At 35.5% G+C, this 22,109-nt stretch overlaps 2 protein-coding genes across 5 annotated transcripts; one reads left to right on the forward strand and one right to left on the reverse strand.

Moving 5' to 3' along the window:
* The first annotated feature begins 949 nt into the window (after positions 1-949).
* On the forward strand, positions 950-7,673 carry LOC118752200 (long-chain-fatty-acid--CoA ligase heimdall-like). 4 transcript variants are annotated; one of them, XM_036487055.1, is made up of 6 exons: positions 950-1,085; positions 5,025-5,892; positions 5,982-6,385; positions 6,441-6,738; positions 6,813-7,103; positions 7,168-7,673. In XM_036487055.1, exons 2-6 carry the CDS (start codon positions 5,194-5,196, stop codon positions 7,531-7,533), a joined length of 2,058 nt encoding a protein of 685 aa, XP_036342948.1. In that variant the 5' UTR covers positions 950-1,085; positions 5,025-5,193; the 3' UTR covers positions 7,534-7,673. The 4 variants fall into 4 exon arrangements, with proteins under 4 accessions (XP_036342948.1, XP_036342947.1, XP_036342949.1 ...); XM_036487054.1 differs by having other exon boundaries at positions 5,130-5,892; XM_036487056.1 differs by having other exon boundaries at positions 5,162-5,892.
* A 2,803-nt stretch (positions 7,674-10,476) lies between these two features.
* On the reverse strand, positions 10,477-17,791 carry LOC118752203 (platelet glycoprotein V-like; the record flags this gene model as incomplete). The annotated part of the gene is made up of 4 exons (XM_036487059.1): positions 10,477-10,687; positions 10,753-10,950; positions 11,056-11,667; positions 17,648-17,791. Coding segments are annotated over 4 exons (1,008 nt in total), but the record flags the coding sequence as incomplete, so codon positions are not given.
* Between the last annotated feature and the right edge of the window lie 4,318 nt (positions 17,792-22,109).

Consider the following 22,109-nt stretch of genomic DNA (forward strand, 5'->3'; position numbering starts at 1 on the left):
CACAAAATTTTAAAACAAAATAATTTTTTGGGTCGGAAAAGCAAAAGATATGGAGATTTTTTATCTTTTATCTTTGCGTAGAGCATGCGGTCTTCAAAACCCGGTTTGAATATGCTTTCAAAGCGGACAACTAATCCAAAAGCGGATGCGCTTCAAAGGTCGGCAAACGGGTTTAAATTAAAACGGCGTCGAGTTGAAATGAAATAAAAAAGCTATAACTAAAAATTCAAAATTCACTTTCTAGTTAGTTACGGAGAGAGGAATCAAACATCGATGGAGTCTTGGTGGCAGACTGTTGGGCGGCCCATTTTTTGCGAAGCGCTTTTGGTTCACAGAATGGCTTTATTTTTCGTAGATTTTGAGGTTTTTTGGTAGGAAACATACATGACTGAGTGGCAATACTGTTCCCAATGTGGGGCGGCCAAAGAACCGATGTATGTACATATGTATGTATTTATAATTCATAGAAGTCTTTGACATTATAATCAATTTTTTTTTTTTTTGAATTGATACCAGCCATACGAACCTTCGACCACAATATTATTGAGCCTATTCAAAGATCTATGCACTCGTAAATCGTTGTCTTATCACTGAACATGATGCTTGAATAAGAATTGACGTAAGAAGAGCAACAACAATACTCCTAGTGTTAGCCACCCGTTGTTGTTGCCACTGATAAGAGCTGTGTGTTTTGTACTCTTGTCCTTCGCAGACTATTTTGCTACGCACTACACACTTGGCTTCAAACATTGATGCTAAATGAGATTTGTATTTAAACGAAAAAAGCAAAAAGTTATGATTTATTTTATTTTTTATTTTTTTTACGCATCTATGCATGTATGTATGTGCATATGTTTGTATTTTTTTTTTGTCCAGCCTAACTGATAAACTCTTATAGAATGTAATCAGTATGCGCTAGCAGTTCTGACATTAACTAATAAGTAATCGTTCGCCCTGATTTTAGGTTTCAAAACATTTTCAATTGCCGAACATTGCGGTTGCGCGCGTTTTAATTAAAGTAGCTGGGCGTTTATTAAAAAAATCTTAATATAAAGGATCATAATTCTATATACATATACACATACGTAAGGAAGTGAAACAAAAGTGAAAATTAAAAAAAAACTAAATGAAGCTTCAGTTATTGCACTTTGTGGCACTCGAGTTGTTTTTAGTGGCTCTAAAAATTTATTATCTGAAAACAAAAATAGTAGCACCATTTAGCAGATTGATTTATTAGTGTAAAAGTTTTCTGAAAATAAGAAAAAAGATCAGTGAAAGTAAATCTTATCGCACAGTTCGGTTGGAAAAAGTCTCCAGTGCGCTCCCACCTACCATTTGATCTAAATCCACGATGCAGCGAAACAAAGGTGGCGCCTTATACGGACCGCTAATCCCCCTTTTGGCGATTTTTTATTTATCTATTTATAAACGTACTTAAAAAGAAAATATGAATTTACCTCTTGCTCATATCTACTTTCTTTTCTATTAAAATTGGCCTTGGAATTTCTCCAAGCAGTTAAAAGCAAACCTTCGCTTTGAATTATGTGTTTGCCCTTTCATAAAGGAAGGACACTATCGGCATTCCTAAACTAGAAATCTAAAATAATGTTATTTTACCGAATATACGATCAAATTTAAGTGGCTGAAGATTGGCATCACATGTTCGCTTGTTCCTCTTCTTAACTATTCAAAATTATGCTTTACACCCTCATTGTGTCAATTTAATGATGTCACACCCGGTTCCTCTCATCTCGATTGGCACAATCTTGTATACCATCAGTTGCATTCATGCCCAAAGAGATCAGGCTTTAAGAATAAAGAATTTGTAGTTAATAAATTTTCTGATATCGAGGGGGCTTTTAATAATTTGCTACCTAATTGGTGATAGAAAAAGCCTCGATCGTATCAGAGTCGGTAGTGGTACCCTGTAGCGACGAGGCATTATCTAACCCTTTCCCTGCATCGCCGTAGTAAACGACGTTCTAGAGGACCTGAAAGGGAGCGATTGTTGGATTATTGTCTGCGCTGACGACGTGCAACTTATCGCCAGAGGAAATCTTTAAGACACTCTGTAGGATTTTATGCAGGGGAAGCTAAATTGCTAGCTGCCGACGACTTGCTGCTAATTCTGTAAATACGGAGCTCTTTTCACCTGGAAATATAAAGCCCCTTTTGCACTGATTCCCTCGATCGGGGGCGTTTCACTTGTGTTCTCTGATAGATATGTATGTTTGTACATTGAAAGTATATTGAAGATCGAGTAAAAAATAAAATAATAAGTTGCTTTATAATATTGTGAAAGCGCTGTGGGGAAGAGAAAGGGTCTTTATCCAAAACTATAATCTAGCCATTGACTAGAGAAGTATTTTACTTTAATTGGGAGGCTAAAACGCACAGTGGTTCGGATCGCAATTTGTAGCTGAACGAAACTATTTAAACAAATGCTGTTTCATGGATTTTTACACCACTTCTTATCTAGTGGATTTTCGGGTCGCTGATTACGAATCTGAAGTCACTTACCGAAAATTCAAAATGGCGGATCCAATATGGCGGGCAAAAAATGTTAAAGAACTAATAGACTTCTATGAAGCTGGGTATATGGGGGGTTTCTGGGTCGCTGAATTAGTACAAATCTAAAGTCGTTTACCAAAAACTAAAAATTACGGATGCAATGTGGCAGATGAAGATTTTAAAAAATCTTAACCCTTCATATATGAAATTTTTTTGTTCAAAAATTATTCTTATGACGATTACAAATTTGTTAAAAGTTTATTAGTGTTTCCGTAAGACACTAGTTATTTAAAGTTCGGTTGTATTTATATATGTATGTAGTTCGAATTATATTAGGATTTTTATTTTATTTTCAACTCATAATAACAATGACTTTACTTTTTAATACTTTTTAAAATAATTAAATATAGCAGATGATTCTTTAATGAATAAGTATCATAACTATGCAACACCCACACATTAACAAGTTTTGACTATGTTTTTATTTTATTATAATTTGATTTTAATTGTTTTTTTTTTATAAAAAACATAGTTGGTCCTTTAACAAAAATTCTATAAATCCAAGTCTTAAACTTTGTGCAACAAAGTTTCTTAAACCAATTTGATGTTTTTACTAGATTTCTTAGAAAGATTTCGAGTGTACAGATTTTTGGCAAATTCAATTTTAGGCTAGCAAAGTGGGTTTTAAGTACCCAGCTAGCACATTTACCCTACAATTTCTGATATCAGACAAGTCGGAATAAAAAGTTGACTATTTAGAGCAGAAGTCTTACAGGTTTCGCACAGATTTCTGGGCGAAATATCTGGAGAATTTGATTTATTTCCTTATCCGATATGTCTGATCGAATTATCTCCGATTTCGGGCATACACGTCTTATTATTCTTATTTTCCATGGTTATTTGGGCAGACATCTGTTAGATATCCGTCAGAATCGGCGGTAATTAAGTCAGAATTTCCTACGTTGTGTCGGCTAGACTTCCTGTCAACCTCTCCACACGCCTCTCTGACCGATATCGGCTAAAATCATACAGATTTCTCACTTTTTTGCCGTCGAGTCTGACGGATATCTAACAGATTTCTGGCAATTTTGCTAGCTGGGTAGCTAGGGCGTTACCTTAGCTTTTTCTTTCTTTCCATATGTTTATTGTTTTAATAAATACAATTTCTATTTAAATATATTGTCAGGAATGTAATCCGAGTATCATTAAGACATTTAAAAACAAATAAAATTTTGACTTCCAGCTCTGCTATTCGAACCACTGTGGAACGCGTAGCCGCCCTTGTTGGCATCAGTGAAGAGCTGTGCGCTCCTCGTACTATAGCACTTAGCTCTAGGCTCAGTGTTGTACTGTTGACTTTAAGGGTAAGGCAGCCAAAGCTAGCTCTGGTGTTAACTTTAATCCAATTCTTTAGTACTTGGAAATCCTTGGAAATTTCCACATCATATCGGAAGAAACAGACTTGTCCATTTCGCGGCTGTCTTTGAACGGTTACTTCTCTAATGATATCCCTTAAGGTGATTGAAGAGTAGAGTGGCGGCCTTTACAGTCCACGGAGTTGCCGTCAAAATCCAGTGTATAACCGACTAGAAGGCAAATATCTACTCAGATAGTCATGCCAAAATCATGGACCTAGGATCGCTCATGGTACATACATACAAACTGTTAGGCGAAGGCAAGACCTCCCTCTCGATCACCACAAATTATCTTTAAATCCAGTTGATTTGGGTTCTAGGACACTGTGAAATTATAGGCAATTGCATTGCTGATAAATTCGCTCGGCAGAGGATTTCCTGTTGTAACTTTTGGCCTACTGCCTGATAGATAGATGTGCTAACAGTCATCTCAGCGAGTAATGCATGGAAATTTTGAGATGCAAAGTGGCGAAGTCCATAGGTGTCCTGCCCAAATACTGTACTTTAGGCACCAATGCGGTACGACTTAATAGCGTTACGTATCCCTTTTACCGCAGTACGACGAGGGGGCCTCATCTAGGCATTTCCTTCACAGCTGGCCAGATTTCGCTAGATAAAGGGTTATATAACTCGTTTCGTATTTCATCAACACTTTCGACAAACTCTTTGGAGTGGACATCAGCTGCCCGAAAAATTTAATTTTATGCAGCCCTTTTTCTAACTTCACTTCCCCCCTCGTACGGCTGCTACCAAACTACACGTAACCGACTGCATTATACATGTCGGAAATATCGCGGCCAACTTATTTAGAGTCTTTCTATATCTGATTTCCAAATTAGAAGAGTTATAAATGTATGGTAGAGATCCCTTTGCCAGAATATTAACTGAGGAATCGGTAAATTTATCCTTAGTTTGGGCAACATGTTACATCACTAATTTTCTAATTTTCCATTTTGCCCCGATACTTAGTAAGAATCGATCTGTCTGGTAGAATAGAGTGAGTTTGCCGTATTTACGTGGACCTTATTTAGTTGCCATGGAATTCTAGAAGCAATTCCGAGTAATTAAAAGTAATAAAAAATGATTTTTTTTTTTTAGAAAAATCAAAGTGCTTAGCAGATTTTAATAACATTTAATAAGGGCATAATAAAGAAAGAAATTAATTTCCTTTTGTGTTGGTTCTCAACACAAAAATTTACACAGCCGATAGCAACTTACACTCAACCCTAAAATAGGAACAAAATATTGCAATTACAATCTCAACAAAATGATGAACGAAAGCTCGGATGTCGCCACTTGTGTGAATTCTGTTAAGCCCGCCAGCAGCTATATCTCCACATCGCTCTACGAACCGGTCAAACTGCGCATCGGCAAACAGGGTGTCGCTGCCACTGAACCACAGAGCATACCGCATTTTTTTCACGACCGCTGCACACGTTATGCCGACCTACCTGCGCTTGTCTACGCCAGTGAGCCCTTAGATCCCAACGCTACTTCAGCTACTGTCACCTACGCAGAATACGAACGTCATGTGGAGCAGACAGCGCTCATGCTCTTGCATGTTGGCCTACAGCCACGCTCATCCATTGGCATGCTGGCTTTCAATTGTCCCGAATGGTATTATGCAGAGATTGCTGCGTTGCGCGCTAATGGCATTGTGGCCGGTATTTATCCGAGCAGTTCGCCAGAAGCGGTACAGCATGCGCTGGAAACCTCCCAGGCTACCGTTTGTGTTGTGGATGATGACAAACAAATGGCAAAAGTGCGCGAGGTGAAGGAGAGATTGCCACTTTTGCGTGCCGTCATACAGCTGCATGGCCCATTTGAGAATTTCGTGGGTAAGGAGGAGGGTTACTATCGCTGGACTGATGTGATAGCGCTGGAGTACGATGATCAGTTGCGCGAGGAGCTGGCGCAACGTGAGCGCGCTGTGGGCGCTAATGAGTGTGCGATTCTGATTTTTACGGTAAAAAATTTTATACTTTCTTACGCTTTAAAAAAATTGTACGAACTTGCAGTCCGAAATTCTAAATAACTAATTTTAAATCTTTGCAGTCTGGTACTACAGGCTTTCCGAAAGCTACAATGCTCTCTCACGACTCTGTCATTATGAATGCCAAATTTGTAGCTTCTTCTGTCAGTCACTTCAGCAAAGCCGGCGAGAGATCCGTCTCCTACCTGCCTTTGAATCATATTGCCGCCCAGATTTTCGATGTCTATCGGGGTTTAGAGATGGGCTCTTGCATCTACTTTGCCGATCAAGACGCACTCAAAGGTTCGTTGACGAAAACATTTGCCAAAGCGCGTCCCTCGTCCATGTTCGGCGTACCACGAGTTTTCGAGAAGATGCAGGAAAAGTTGAAGCAAGTCACAGCGAACTCATCGAGATTTTCACGTTACACATTAGATTGGGCGCGAGAAGTGACTTTGGACCATTATCTGAGTAAAAGCGATAAGCCGTAAGTATTATTTCTCTCTCAAAATATTGGTGCTGATATAGAATTTACTTTACAGCAGCCATTCATCGCACTCTTTTAAATTGTGGTTGGCATCAAAGCTAACACACCAAGTCAAGTATGCGTTGGGCCTCGATCAATGTAGCTGGATTATAGTGGGTGGTGCACCAGTGACAACTGAATTGAAAAAATTTTTCACTAGCCTGGACATGCCGCTTTGTGAGGCTTATGGAATCTCTGAAATGGGTGGCGCTGCGGTCTTGAATTTAGACTACGGTAATTTGTACAGCTGCGGAAAAGCCTTAGACGGCGTGGAAATAAAAATCTACAAACCAAATGAAGACGGGCATGGTGAGGTGAGTCAAGTCGTCGAACAAAAGCTCGAAGGAATGTCGAACGTGTATTTTGCTTCTTTTTGAATCGCTCTTAGGTTTGTCTTCGCAGTCGCTCGACCATGATGGGCTACCTTAATGAGTTGGAGAAGACCCTTGAAATACTCACAGAAGATGGCTGGCTCTTAACCGGCGATCTGGGGTATCTAGACTCCGTTGGAAATCTGACAATAACAGGCCGCATCAAGGAGTTGGTCATCACTGCAGGCGGCGAAAACATACCACCAGTGCATGTCGAAAATTTAGTAAAAGCAGAATTGCCATGCGTGAGCAATGCGCTGCTCGTTGGAGACCAACGCAAATATCTATCGATTTTGTTAACACTGAAGGTGCGTCTATAAATCGCGCTTTATAAAAAAATCTTATTCATAAAAACACTTCATCCTTCTACAGACCGATATGGATTCGACAACCGGCATGCCTTTGGACATACTTCATCCCGATGCTATTGCTTGGCTTCAAGAATTGGGTTTCAACTATACACGTTTGTCAGAGGTTTTAAATATACCAGCGGACCTTAGCGAGTACGATGACACCACTTTGTTGGTGCAGCCTGATGCGAAGATTGTGGCGGCTATAGAGGAGGCGCTGAAACGCGCAAATCAACGTTCATTATCGAACGCCCAAAAAGTACAAAAATTCGCCATACTCCCACACGATTTTTCAGTGCCAACTGGCGAATTGGGTCCCACGCTGAAATCGCGTCGTAAAATAATTTTACAAAAATATGCTGCTATTATAGATCGCATCTATAAGTAGGTTGTTTATGTTTCCAAATTTCATCTCGGATTTCTGAACACTTTCAACAAATGAACTGATAAAAAATAGGTTAAATAGCGTATATCGAGCAATTCTTTGCCAAATTATTAAAACAAAAATAAATGCTAGAAAAACTATTAGATTTGTAGTCATGTTTTTCGTAGACAATTGTCAATTCTGTCAACTCTCTTAAAAGTTCTTTACTGTCTTTCGAAAGACTAATTGAAAGATCTGCTAACGAAGAGGTCTTAGCATTATGCTGCTCGCCTTTCAACAATAAGTTTTTTTAAAAATTAAATTAAATTAAAAAATTTGTGTTTTTTTCTTTTTCAAACAATAAAAGTTTATAAATGAAAGAAAATTAAAATAGAAAAAATAATACGAAAAAAATTTAAATAGATTAAAAATATTTTTATTTAAAATAAGACAAAAAACAGTTAAAGAAAATTTTATAACATCACTAAATTAAAATAAAAAAAAAATATTTTTCTTTTTTAAACAATAAAATCTAAACTAAATGAAGAAAAAATAAATTTCTAAAGGGTACTTGAAATTAAAAAAAAAAGATTTTTTTTCTCTCTTACACAATAAAATCTAAAAGCCGGTTTCCCCAGCAATTTAAATGGAAAATAATTTTTTCTTTTCTGCCAATTTCCATATAAAATTAAAATCATTTTTCGCTTAAATTGCTTTCGTGAAATTGGCTGAAAGATATTAAAAAAAAAATTAACTTAAAAACTTATGAAATTAAAAAAAAAAATTATTTTTAAAACAATAAACACCAAATCAAAGTAAATAAAAGATTAAAAAAATACATTAAATACGTTGCTAAGAATTAGATTAAATTAAGAAATATATACACCTATCTGTTTAAAAATAATAACTTAAAAAAGAAAAAAATTCAGATAAAAACACAGAAAAATAATCCGCTGCGTCAGGACTCGAGCCCGGTCTCTCGATCGGCACGCTTGAAGAAAATCTATAAAACTTTAAAGAAATTTGAATTCAAGGCTGGTACAAAGGAAATGAAAGGGCTTGGCACATTCCACCCTTCCAATTTGAGAGAGGAAATACCAACCTCTGTTTCTTCTCCGACTACAGGAGTCCTCCAGGAAGCCTCTCAAAACTAGCTATATATAAAATTATGGATAATACTATAACAAAAAGTCCAAAAAAAGTTCCAAACTTTGTGCAAATATTCATAAAAATTTTGCACTCCCGAATTACCTGTACATATCGCAAAATTATCGTATGAGTAATTTTTTGTCACAACGCATTACCTTGCAAAATATTCTAGCTGAAATGCCTATAGTTATGCCAAAAATTTACTTCATAAAATAAAATTAAATAAAAAAAAATCAACAAAAATTTTGAAAAGTACAAACTATAAGTTCGCGCAATGGAGAAGAAAATGAGCAACATCTGCACAAAAAAAAGTACAAAAAATCAACAAGTTCCATCTTCGAATTTGCAAAATTTATAGCAAAATTCAATGGGCTACAAAGCTGCGTAGGGTAATTAAGGAGTAAATTTAGAGTTAACGAAAAGAACTTCTTGACGTTATTTTTTTCAACTCTATATCTCGCCTAATTATTAGTTATATACTTATTGTGCATGTGTACTTTCAAATAAATACAAATATAAGCTTATATCTAAAGGAAAAAGTTTATATATGAGAAAAAAATATATAGCAAAAACTAAATAAATTTTTTAAATTAAAATTTTATCCGATAAAGCCATATTGGATCCGCCATTTTCAATTTAAAAAAATCTGACCTCAGATTTTAAATCATCGAATTCAAACACCCCCTTTATATATAACTTTTTTGGTGAAAAAGAAAAGATTATAAAATTTGGTAGCCATATTGAATCCTGCATTTTGAATTTAAAATATCTGCTATCAGATTCGAATTCAGCGCCCTCGATTACTCCCCTTTGATATACGTTTTTGCTGAAGAGGAAAAAATTATAAAATTTGGTCGTCATTTTGGATGCGCTTCGGCTTTAACTTCGGAAAATCGTACATCAGCAATTCGTAATCAGCGACCTTGAAAACCCCGCTTATGTATAAGTTTTTGATAAAAGGGAAATAAGTATAAAATTTGGTCGCAATATTGGATCTGCCATTTTGAATTTCGAAAATCTGACATTATATTCGAAATCAGTGACCTCGAAACCCCCAAACGCTAAGTTTCAAATCAATTTGGTTACTTCTCGCCTCTTAGCCAGCAAACAGTAGTCGCCAGACCATAGTGTGATGTGAGAAATAAAAAACCGATTTGAAGAAAAATTCGAGTCAATACACTCCTGAATTTCTGAGCTCATTGAAATTTGTTTTATGTATCCGTTTTGAATCACAGCGAACTGGGTTAAAGAGCTTTATGTGTCGGTATAAACAAGGTAATATTTAGAAAAACCTTATCTCACATTTTTGTTTTTTTTTGCGTTTTTTATTAAGTAGGTATTTATTTACGGCTTGTTAGCTACCAGTTAGCTTTCGGATAAAGGTCAGTATGCAGCTCCCAAGAAAACGGGCAAGAAAAAAATTGCCATTATTTCGTGTATGTGACCAAGGAATTTCAACACCTGTTATTTCACAGCCTCTTGCCTCACTCTTTCCCCAAGAAACATGCATAGGTACATAGCTTTACTCTTGTTATACCAAAACTCCGATGTCTATTCATTACCTTGTCGGAAGCAATGCGTTTAGTATATTACTCCCTTTGGATAGCCGATCTCATGGCTGTAGTCTATTTAGTCTAGAGTCATTTGTCGAATACATCGTTTTGATACCTTACCGCCCGCCGCTTAGCCTTGCCGTGGACCAGCCGTTGACTTGGTAGTCTTTCGCAACAATACCTAGCATCCCTCCGCTCAATACACACATACATATTTAGTTATTTGAATTATGCTGAAGTTGTGTCATTATTAACGCTTGGTTGAGCTTTATCCACTTTTTGTGTTTAAAGTACAAAAATGGCATCTACAGTTTAAGGTTTTTTTAAATTTATTTGTAATATTTTATTACGGATTACAAACTAAACTGCTCAAAATCAATAAATCGAGCGCTAACCTAAAAACTCGTAAAACTCCAATCACCCTATGCATTTGCCTCCGCCTCTTTCGCAGTCAATTTCATCAGCTCATCAGCCTTCTGCAAAATCAATTCAATAATCACACAATGTGGAAAATATGTACTCGTATATGCACTCAACATACCATTTCGCGCAATTTTTTCAGGCGTCTGCCTTGCTCCCGTCTATCGATCAACTGACGCGCTATACGCAGTCCGGTAAACGCCAAACCAATAGAAATCAACATCCATATGATAATCGAGCGCGAGTCAAAGCGGTCCATGCGCACACGCGGCCACATCAGCGGTGGGGGCGTTGGCATCGCAGGCTCGACGAACGTCTGCTATGAAGCACAGCACAAATTAAATACATATCAGCACACACAAACAGACACCAAGCAATGCACCATGCTCAATAGCCATACAATTAGCATTTTTATTGCACTTACCTTATAGTCCACATCGCCGCTCACACCATGACGTCGCTCCCACAAATGCCCCGCATCAAGCACCACAATACTGCGCTTACGCTCGGCATCATAGCAATCAATGCCACTCACGTTTAGCAACGCCGCACTCCATGTCGACGCGAGTGTATAGTTGCGTCCAAAGTGAAAGTGGGCGGGCGCGCGCACCAATTCAACGATGAGCCACTGGCAATGCCACCAGTTGCCGGCCAACTCAACACGCCCGCTGCAGACGTGCAACGCATCCATGGCATCGGTATCAAGTCGCGTTAAGTGATTCTCACTTAAATCCAATGTGAGTGTGGAACGTGGCAATAGCGGCGAGAGATGAGCGATGAATGCGCCGGACGACAATTGATTCTGTGACATGTCCAACGAACGCAGATATGGTAGCGAGTCGAAGAGTTGAGCAGGTATGTCCGGCAGTGCATTACGTGATAAATTGATGCGCTGCAGTTGGGAGGATGCATCGAAGAGGCCAACGGGTAGTTGGGTCAAATTGTTGGCGGACAGGTCGATCGCTTCCAGATTGATGAGCTTGTCGAAGCTGGAGATGGCCAGCAGACGAAGTGCATTACCGCTGAGATTGAGGTACTAAGAAAAGGCGAGAGATTGCGAATGGGTGAATGAGGGGACGAGGCAAATACGTATTTGAAGTATTGTTAGTGGAATGAGAAATGTGGAGTATTTATGGGGGATGACTTGCAGTGTAGTGAGCGCTGAGTGTTAGTACGTTTTTCTGAGTTTAGCTGCTTTCTTTGTTGCAATTAAATGCACATGAGTTGGTCAGCGAATACTGTTACATATATTTTCGCAGAACACAATTTATTTGAGTGCGTCTGCGAGTGATGCTCCTCCTACTAATGTTGGAATGCAAGTGAAGCGTGCATCTGACAGTTCAAAATCCAATTCATTTCTTTAAAAGAATATTTTGCTGGTCTCTTTGCAACTTGCGAAAAGATAGTTTGCTAAAAGAAGCACAAATTTTATTGCCTCTTTTGCACATTTCAACAAAACCATTCGAATGTACTTGCAGTTGATCGTTTGAGCCGGAATTGATACTTAAGATTTGTGCATCGATGCAAACTGAGTAAATGATACTGACGATTGGTTAATTTGTATTTTTTTTTTTTGGCTTAAACTAAAATACTTTTATCAAATACAAGAAAACTTTCTCGATAACATCAACAAAGGAATGATGAAATTAGCTTTCAGAGCAGCCAAGGACATAAAATAAATAGGTCCTAGGCCGTTTAAGAAGTCTATGTCTTTTCAAGTACATAAGTGTATTTGGTTTAGTGGTAAGCAGTGCGCGCTTCTACTCCGCATGTCCAGGTTTCAAGCACTGGCCAAAGTAACATCGCCAAAAAATATGGAGAAAAGGTTTTTTCTTAACAGCGGTCGCATCATCAGCATCACACTCATCTATATATCTGGATTCGTATGGAATAGTAACTTATGTCGAGAAGCTGGCTTTAGTATAATTCAGCATTCTCTTTGTCCTTTAAACGACAAGGAATTTTTTTATGAAACTTAATAAGAATATTGACTTGCTAGTATCGGAAATATTTCTTGCACGTTAATTTGCCAAAAGTTCTTCAACGGCTCGGCGCCGGTGAGTCATTCGCAATCGTATGCTGCGAATGCCGCATTCTACTTAAGCCAGCCTTTCAACATAAGCTGCTATTCCATATGAACACAGAAATATGTACATATAATACGCGAAGGAATTGCTAGTTCAGTATAAAAGATCTGTACAGTTCGCCCGATTTTCAAAAATGAGATGTCAAATTAAAGCGCTTGGTCTGTAGATGTGTAAACTGGTTTTAAAACAAGTAAGAAAGTCTAAGTTCGGGCGGAGCCGAACATTAAATACCCGGCGCAATTATTAAATATATGTTTTCCACCTTTCCCAAAACTACCGCTACACGATAAGCCGGGGTGTATAAATTTTAAGTAAATTAGCGTCCTTAAATTTCGAAATATTGAAGTTTCAAGCATTACTGAAATATACCGTTATATTAAAAGCGGTCGTAATTTAGTCCGATTTCAATAATTTTCAACGCTTTGCTTTTATGTGGCAAGCACAATAATCATACCGAGTTTGGTTCAAATTGCTAGAACGGTTAGCGAGATACATATATGTGATCATAAGTGCGCGGTGCCACGCCCATTTTCCAAAATTTTATCATAAGCGTATTTCTTGGTAAAAAATTGTTGCAACCATCAATTTTGAATAAATTAGCTTTAATATTTACTGATTTATCGAGGATTTCGTATTTTTCTAAATTACCGTTATATGGGATGTGGGCGTGGTTATTGTCCGATTTTAAAAATTTTCGGCCATTAAATATGTTGTAGCAGGATCAAGAACTGTGCCAAGTTTGGAAGAAATTGGTGCAGCGGTTACCAAGATATACGCATGTAACCATAAGTAGGCGTGGCTACGCCCATTTGCCAAAATTTTTTAATATTCTTATTTTTCGTCTAAAACTCATTGTAAATATCAATTTTGAGTGAATTATCTTCAGTAGTTACTAAAATATCTCACTTTTCGTATTTCTGAAAATTACCGTTATATGGGAGGTAGGCGTGGTTATTGTCCGATTTCGCCCATTTTCAATACCATCCGTCCCATGCCCAAAAGAAGTCCACGTACCAAGTTTCGTTAAGATATCTCAATTTTTACTCGAGTTATCGTGTGCACAGACGGACGGACGGACGGACGGACGGACGGACGGACGGACGGACGGACGGACAGACAGTCACCGCTTAATCGATTTCTCTTTTCATTCTGATCATTTATGTATACATTTGTCTATATCTATCTCGATTCGTTTTGCCTGTTACAAACAACCGTTATGTGAACAAAGTTATAATACCCTTGTGCACAAGTGCGCTCGGGTATAAAAAGGAAGAGTCCAGCACCTTCGTCTTGGTCTGCAGGCTGTATCGTGTCTCCGATAATCCGCCGCTAAATTTAAACGTAGAATACGTGGTATGGTTAAGAGCACATCCAAGTCAAAAACGAAAGCACACACGAAGAAAAAAATATCGATAACAAAAGCGATAATAATATCGACATCAAAATCGATAAAAACATCGGTAAAAATATCGATAACAAAATCGATAAAAATATCGATAGCAAAATCGAAAACTAAATAGATAACAAAATCGATAAAAAATATCGATAACAAAATCGATAACAATATCGATAGAAAAATCGAAAACTAAATAGATAACAAAATCGATAAAAAAGATCGATAACAAAACCGATAAAATTTATATGGTTTATATCCTTTTCTCTATAATTACCTTTATTTTAATCTTTCTTCCTCTATTTTCATCTTTACTTTTATCGGTATCCTCATCCTCATGAAAGGAAAAGTCTTGAATTTTTGATTAAAGAAAATAAGAACAAAATCATTCGAGCGGTTCTCGAGCATTTTGAAAATATAAAAAATTTGCAAATTTCTTCAACAATTTTGTACACGATAATATTTCTATTGCTCCAAAGAACCTATATCCCGAAAATGTAAGTTTAACCTGCAAATCGTAAGTAAGAGCACTTTAAAGGCTCAAAATTGACCCCAAAATAAGCCAATATTTACCGTTGTTTCTTCGACAGAAACCAAAATGGTTTCTTACAAAAATGAATCTGTCGATCGGTTTGGAATTTTATCTTTGAAGCCACACCTCTCCTTCAAATCGCTTTATTAGTTCTCGTAAAGCTCTAGAAATTGCAACTATAACATTTGAGCCTAGCCTCCATATCGAAACGTAAGACGTGTTCTACGCCAAAAGAGTTGCCACCTGTTGAAAGATTAAATTCAAATTATTTAATAATCAATGGCATCAAATCGGCACCGTTCGTTCGATTTTCCAAAATGAGGCGCCAAAGCAAAATGCATTAACTGCAGATATGCAATGAGGTTTTACTTTTTTTAAAAGAGTTGTCACATTTCAAAAAATTACATTAAAATTATAAAAAAAAATATATCAATCATTACAATGTAGGTATCAATCGAAATGGGTTTGAAAAGCTTCGTTTCTTAACTTAACTATAGGAGGGTTGTCACCTGTTTAAAAAATCATATTAGGTAAGAAAAATATGTATCACCATGGGGGTGTCAAACGAAAGGGGTTTCAGACAGTAGTTTGCAAATATTTCGAAGAGGGTTGCCACCTGCTTGAAATGTCGAATTTAGTTACACGAAATATCAAAATATGAATGTCAAACGAAGGAGTGTTAAGAAATCTTTATTTTGAACGCTAAGAATATTTTTGAGGGGTTGGAGGAAGGTTGCCACCTGTTTAGAAAGTTAAATTCAAATTATTTAAACAGTTAAATGAATTATTAAAATATAGGTATCAATCGAAGGGGGTTTGAAAATTTTTTTTTTTCTGAACTGTATTTAGTGGGGTTGCCACATGTTCAAAAATTAAAATTCCACTTAATTCATCCAATAATAAAAATATGTATGTATCGCAACTTCTGGCGAAGGAGAGTTAACGCTGAAAATACTTTCGAAGAGGGTTGCCACCTGTTTAGAAAGTTAAATTCAAATTATTTAAACAGTTAAATGAATTATTAAAATATAGGTATCAATCGAAGGGGGTTTGAAAATTTTTTTTTTTCTGAACTGTATTTAGTGGGGTTGCCACATGTTCAAAAATTAAAATTCCACTTAATTCATCCAATAATAAAAATATGTATGTATCGCAACTTCTGGCGAAGGAGAGTTAACGCTGAAAATACTTTCGAAGAGGGCTGCCACCTGTTTTAAAGGAACTCAATTAACTAATTCAAACGAAACAATTTTAAGAAATCATTAGTTTGAGCATTTCGAATGTTTGAATAGAGTTGCCACGTGTTTAAAAATTTACATTCAAATTATTCTGTAAGATGGGTGTAAATCGAAATGGGTTGGAAAGGGATTTATTCCTGACCTTTATTTAGGAGGGTTGCCATTTGTTCGAACATTCAAACTCGAATTAGTTTATCAGTTTATTGAAATACATGTTTATCACAATGTCAGACGAAAGATATTTAAGCAGATATTAGTTTAAAAATACTTTTGGAAAAGAATTTCAAAAATGAGGTCAAATTAGAGACATTAGCCTGTAGATGTATGTATGATATATTTTGATTTTTAAATTAAGAACTTTTTTCATCGGTATAGGGTGATCTGAAATTCGATGAAAATAAAAACATGCAAACATGCAACGGCTGCACGGTTTTGATGAAATGTGGCAGTCGGATTTCTTATAACTCTGACTAACATTTGGAATATTTTTTAGTTTTTGAAATTCAATTTCATGCGGGTACACAAGTAAGTTTTGAAGTTTTTTTTGATGTGTAAACATCTTAGCTTTCGGTATGGTTAAAATTTACGTTCAAATAGTAGAAAATTTGTTAGTGCCTTTTATGTACACAAGCAAACATTTCTGGATTAATTCAGGCCTGTTTCTGGCCCATTTCGGGATTAGTTCCACGATTAGTTTAGAGCCATTCCCATTCGGGACCTATTCAGAGACATTTCGGGACTAGTTCTAGATGATTTCGAACCTAGTTCGTGGACATTTTGGGACTAATAAGGAACCATTTCGGAAGCGTTTCAAGACTTCTTCGAGCTCATTTGGGGACAAGTTCACAACTTTTTTCAGAACCACTTTGGGGTTAGTTCAGAATCATTTGAAGCAAGTTCGAAACCAGTCACGAAATAGATCTGAAGTAGTCATGAACTGTACCCTGAACTGATCTCGGCAAAATGAATTAAATGAAATTAATGTTTAATTTCTAACCTAAATAACCTGGATGTATATGGATCTACACACGGAACTGAATAGCCTAATGCTATGCCGAACTGTACACAGATGTTTCCACATTAAAAAACCTTGTACTAATGCCTATTTTTGCTGAAATGTGTTTTAAGCACACAAAAAACCGCTTGGAACTGGGCCGAGTAGCCGATTTCCTTCCAAAGGCCGAGAGTACACGGATACCTCATGTAAATTCCGCTTAAATTAAGGGGCCTGTCAGAGTAAAAATTTTGATAAACGACATTATTCCTAAAATCCTACAATTATATGACTCAACAAAATGAGAATTGTTAGAATGCATGTCAAGCTAAAGAAATCTTCTGGAAGAAATCGTATATTTATTAGTTAGTCAATTTGTTCCAATATTTAAATATGGGCGAACTGGTTATGTAGGCAGATTTTATGTACATTGTAGAAACTTTTATATGTATATTTCTTTATCGATTAAATAAAATTTTAATACATATGTCTGTTTGCGGAAATAATTGTCCTTAAGTGTGGTGCATTTAATTATTCATGGAATGCGCCTCACAGTGCAGGCAATTGGAAGCACGTACGCAAGTGTGTGTTTGATGAAAATGTATGTTAGTATGTACTATACATGTGTGCTTGAATGAATATGGAATTTGTGTATGTGCAATATTTGTATTTTAAAGGCCAACAAATATTTTATTAATATGTACCTGACTTTGTATGAATTAAAGTTCGTTGCTTTTTTTCGTACATAGAAAATGTGTGAGAAAAATTATACACTAGGGGTATTCTCTGAGTCTTGCAAAGGCGTTGCGCGGTGCACAGATGGCACGGTAAAAACTGGTTTTCGTATGGGACAGCTTTGCAAACCGTGCACCTTGCAAGGGATTTGCAAGACTGAGAGAATACCCCCACTATGTCTCTTATAGGGTGTGTTAGTTAATATAGAAAATGTTTGCGATACTTTTTAGGTCATATATACATAATTAAAAACAAGTAATGTTTAAGCAAAAACCAAAACCGACTTCAATTCTCATATAAAAATTTAGGAGTACCGTTAATTTTTTCATGATCCAAAGAATGGATCGAAACCATTGGATTAGTATGGGACCACCTCTGAGACACTACCTTTCTGATGCAAAAAGAATCTTCGAAATCGGTTGACGTGGTCCAAAGTTATGCGGTAACATATATACAAAAAAAAAAAATAAAAAATATTCCGACGAATTGATAACCTCCTCCTTTTCTTGAAGTCGGTTAAAAAAAGAAGAGGTATATAAAATATTTGAACCAGTGATCGAAAATAATAGCTAGTTCGGGTTTTTTTAATAAACTAAATAGTAAAAAATTTTTTTTCAAATATCGTAAAAATATTGCAACAACTTTGCGCATCCTCCAAACCAGTTTTAAAATAATTAGATATTATGAAATTTTTGGACAAAAAAGATTTTCAATTACCGTAAATTTGTAACGTAAAATATTTAAACAAGTTGAGAAAACCTAAAAAAATATTTATCCTTATAATTTGCTTTCACATTTGAATGGAGTTTTTTTCCATTTAAAAGACATTACTTCAAAACTTTTGGGCATATTAAAAAACTATTTTTTTTCGAATATCGTTACAACATTACTTTACATTTTACACTCATTCTCGAGAAAATTATTTAAATTCCTCAACACCTAAAAGAAATTATTTTTGTCAAATATCGTAAAAAATTTGTTCAATGTTTGTACACTTTTCAATCTCAGGTAGAAAAGGATTATCAAGTATTTGAACACAAAAGCAAATAAATGATTCATAAAATATCGTAAAAAGATCATAACGCATCTATATACAGATTTTGCTACTTTTAAAGAAAATAGTATAAAATGTGTGCAAACATTAAAATCCAATAAATTTTCGAATCTCGTAAGATTATTTTTATACATCTGTCCACAGATTCTCCAATTGTAAGAAAGTAAATATTACAAACAAAAATTTTTATACAGTTTAGCAAGGTATGTATATTAATATATTTGGAACTGGTAATATTAAAATTTTAAATATCGTATTAATATGCTCTCGAAGTTTTCTTCACTTTAAATTCATTTTCACGAAAGTAGAGGATTTAAGCAATTTACTGAAAAAGGAAAAATTCGTAAATTATTTTTTTATTATAATTTCACACGCTTTTACCTGTAAACCACTTTCACACATTTAGAAAAAATATTTTTAAGATTTTGTAATACCTTTCTTCACACCCTTTTTTTCATAAGTATTATTTGCACATTATTGCGCATTATGACGCGGAGATTATCTACGAACGATAAACGGAACTAAATCTGTTTATACGCATAAATGCTATGAGAGGGGTAGTTCAATGCATATGTACGTATGTACATTGGGGTGGTCCAAAAATGCATGTGAAAAAGTAAAGTCGGAATTACCGAAATTTTATACCGAAAATTATATACCCCTATTTTTATTTTATTTTGAAAACAAAAAATATTTATAGATTGCTCAAAGCGCTCAAACTTTTCCATGTATTTTATATGGGGAAAAACAACTTTTCGTAGAAATGGTATAGAATTCTTAAAAATCAAAATTTTTTCTATCGCAAAACTATGCTTCTCTACAGGAGATTCCCAATATTATTACCCAATTATTTATTTAAACATTTTTTCATAGTAAATATATTTTATAGGGCCACCAAAAGGGGGGGGTGAAATAACACTAACGGCAATAACGCAAATTTGCTTTATTTAATTTCTCGTTGAGCAATAAGACCAACTTTTATACTTAACAATTTGAGTAATAAAGCAAAATAGTGCACATATGTAGGTAGTCACCCAGTTACATTTGACAAAAAGTAGTACATGAACAAGTTAAATGGACGGATTTGTAAGTATACAATTTTGCAAGTGCCCGGCGTCGCGGCGGTCCGCGTTCGACTTCGCGCTCGCGTCCCCCGCCACTCCCCTCTTTTCGCAATTATGTACCGGTGGCATTATAACCGTTTAGAAAAAGGAAAAATGATAAAATAACACTAGTTCACTTCTGAAACTGCTTTTTAATGTCCAAGTAATGGGAATTATTGCGTATTGTGTTATTGCATGCTGCATCCCACCCATAGTGGAATTTACCAGGTGCCACTGCTTTATTTGAAAATTTGCCTATAAAATGTGACTATAAGGCAGCCGAATGTCAGAAAATAAAGCGAGAAAGCCAACCTTTGTTGGAAATAAAGCAAAACTCAGATTTTGGTATTATTTCCCATTTAAAAGTGAAATAAAGCAAATTTTGCGTTATTGCCGTTTGTGTTATATCACCATTTCTACGAAAAGTTGTTTTTTTTTCCTATACAAAATACATGGAAAACTTTGAGCGCTTTGAGCGACGTCTAAATATTTTTTGATAAAAAAAAAAATAAAAAATGGGGTATATTTTTTCGATATAGAACACTCCTCGGGGGAGGGGGCATTAAAATTCAGACTTTACTTCTTTTGGACAACCCTAATGTATGTATATACATGCATAAATATAATTATAGTCTGTGCGTTTACGAATGTATTAACTTATGCGAGGGTGTGTGTGTGTGTGTGTGTGTATGTGTGTGTGTGTGTGTGTGACAATTGATCGCCATTATTGCTCTGTCATTTGTCAAAGCACATCTGCATATATTTGCCTTGTGGCTGTATCAATAAGGCTTTGTTGTGGGATGTTGTAGTGTTTTGTTATTGTTGGCGATGATGCATAAGCTGCTGGTCATAATGGTTATGCTTTTATTATTGCACACATTGTGTCAAAGTAATTTAAGTATGTGCCCTGCAGTGAAAAGCCAAACCAGTTAAAAAAAAAAACTAGTTCATTAACTAGTATGTGCCTACCAATTTCTAAGAACTTATGCGTTTAGCGACATCCGCCTTTCAATTACCAAAGCCAAAAATAAAACGAAATTAATTGCTTTTCTTACAAATTTTCGGCTTTGGCGTCACCTGAAGACTACTGGTTCTGGTTTCGAGGCCGCATGGAGGTGGTTAAGTATTTTAAAGTTAAATCAATGTAAGTAAAAATAGTTATTTTATTTTAAATGTAAATAAAGAATTTTTAATTCTAATTGCCTTGCAGAAAAAAATACATATGGGAAGAAATGCTTGTGACATAAAAAAAAAAGAATTAAAAAAATAAGTTTTTTTAAATTAAATTTAAAAATTACAATAAAAGCTCTAAATAAGCAAAAAAAAATAAAATGAAAAATAAATAAATAAATGAATAATAAATAATTAAGGAAACTTCACCGCGCCAGGACTCGACCTTGGACCTCTGGAATACCACGCCAGTGCTTTGCTCTGTCGGCCATTGCGACTGTTGGAGCGCCGCGAGAAAAAAATCCATACTTCTGCTTTTCACAGGGGATGAATCGACAGACTCATCAACTCGTACAATACTTACGGTGACCATAAATATATTTTGAAAATGCAGGACAATTTTTCAAAAAATTTCGTAGTATAAAAATAACAAAAATATACTACATATATATATTCGTCGTCATTTGAATAGCGCACCCTTTTTTTGATTTTCTACCATACAAAGTATGCTTGATAAAATTTTGATATGGAAGAAAATGCGCAGCATCGTCAACAAAAAAAAAAAACAAATTGTCGCCCCTATGTTTATTTTTTTTAATTTTCAAAAATTTTTAAAATGGGATGTAGACGTAGAATATGCTATATTTTTATAAAAAGTTAATGAATATTAAACAAACAAAAGAAAAACTGTACCTACTAAGTATTAAAAGGATGCGCTATTCAAATAACGAAGAGTTATATTTCTTAATTCTTAATTAATCCAATTTTAAACTTTAATCATAAATCACATTTGCTTCATTGGTATTAATCTCTTAGTAATGAATATTTACAAAATTATAATAAGGCATATTACATACTACTTTACACGCAAGAAAATTTTTTAGGCAAACTTTGGGTCGTTGAACACGAAAAAAATACCCATGGTTTCAAAGAAGTGTTTTCTTCGAGATTTGTTCGAAAAACGTATTTTTAGTACTTTTTCCGTTATTCCTCAATATCTCTTGAAGCGACCAACAGTTCGAAAGGTATTGATGGGCTCTTTGCAAAAATATATATTTTTTGTGCAGATTGTGTTCCGTAACATCTACATTTCTCATCAGATTTTCATTTACTGTAAAAAGAAAGTGATTGAAATTTCAATTTTTCGATTTTGGTCGCTTGTAACACTAATA

This window comes from Rhagoletis pomonella, unplaced genomic scaffold (assembly GCF_013731165.1).
Source record: "Rhagoletis pomonella isolate Grant_MI unplaced genomic scaffold, Rhpom_1.0 Rhpom_scaffold_01308, whole genome shotgun sequence".
Lineage (NCBI taxonomy): Eukaryota > Metazoa > Arthropoda > Insecta > Diptera > Tephritidae > Rhagoletis > Rhagoletis pomonella.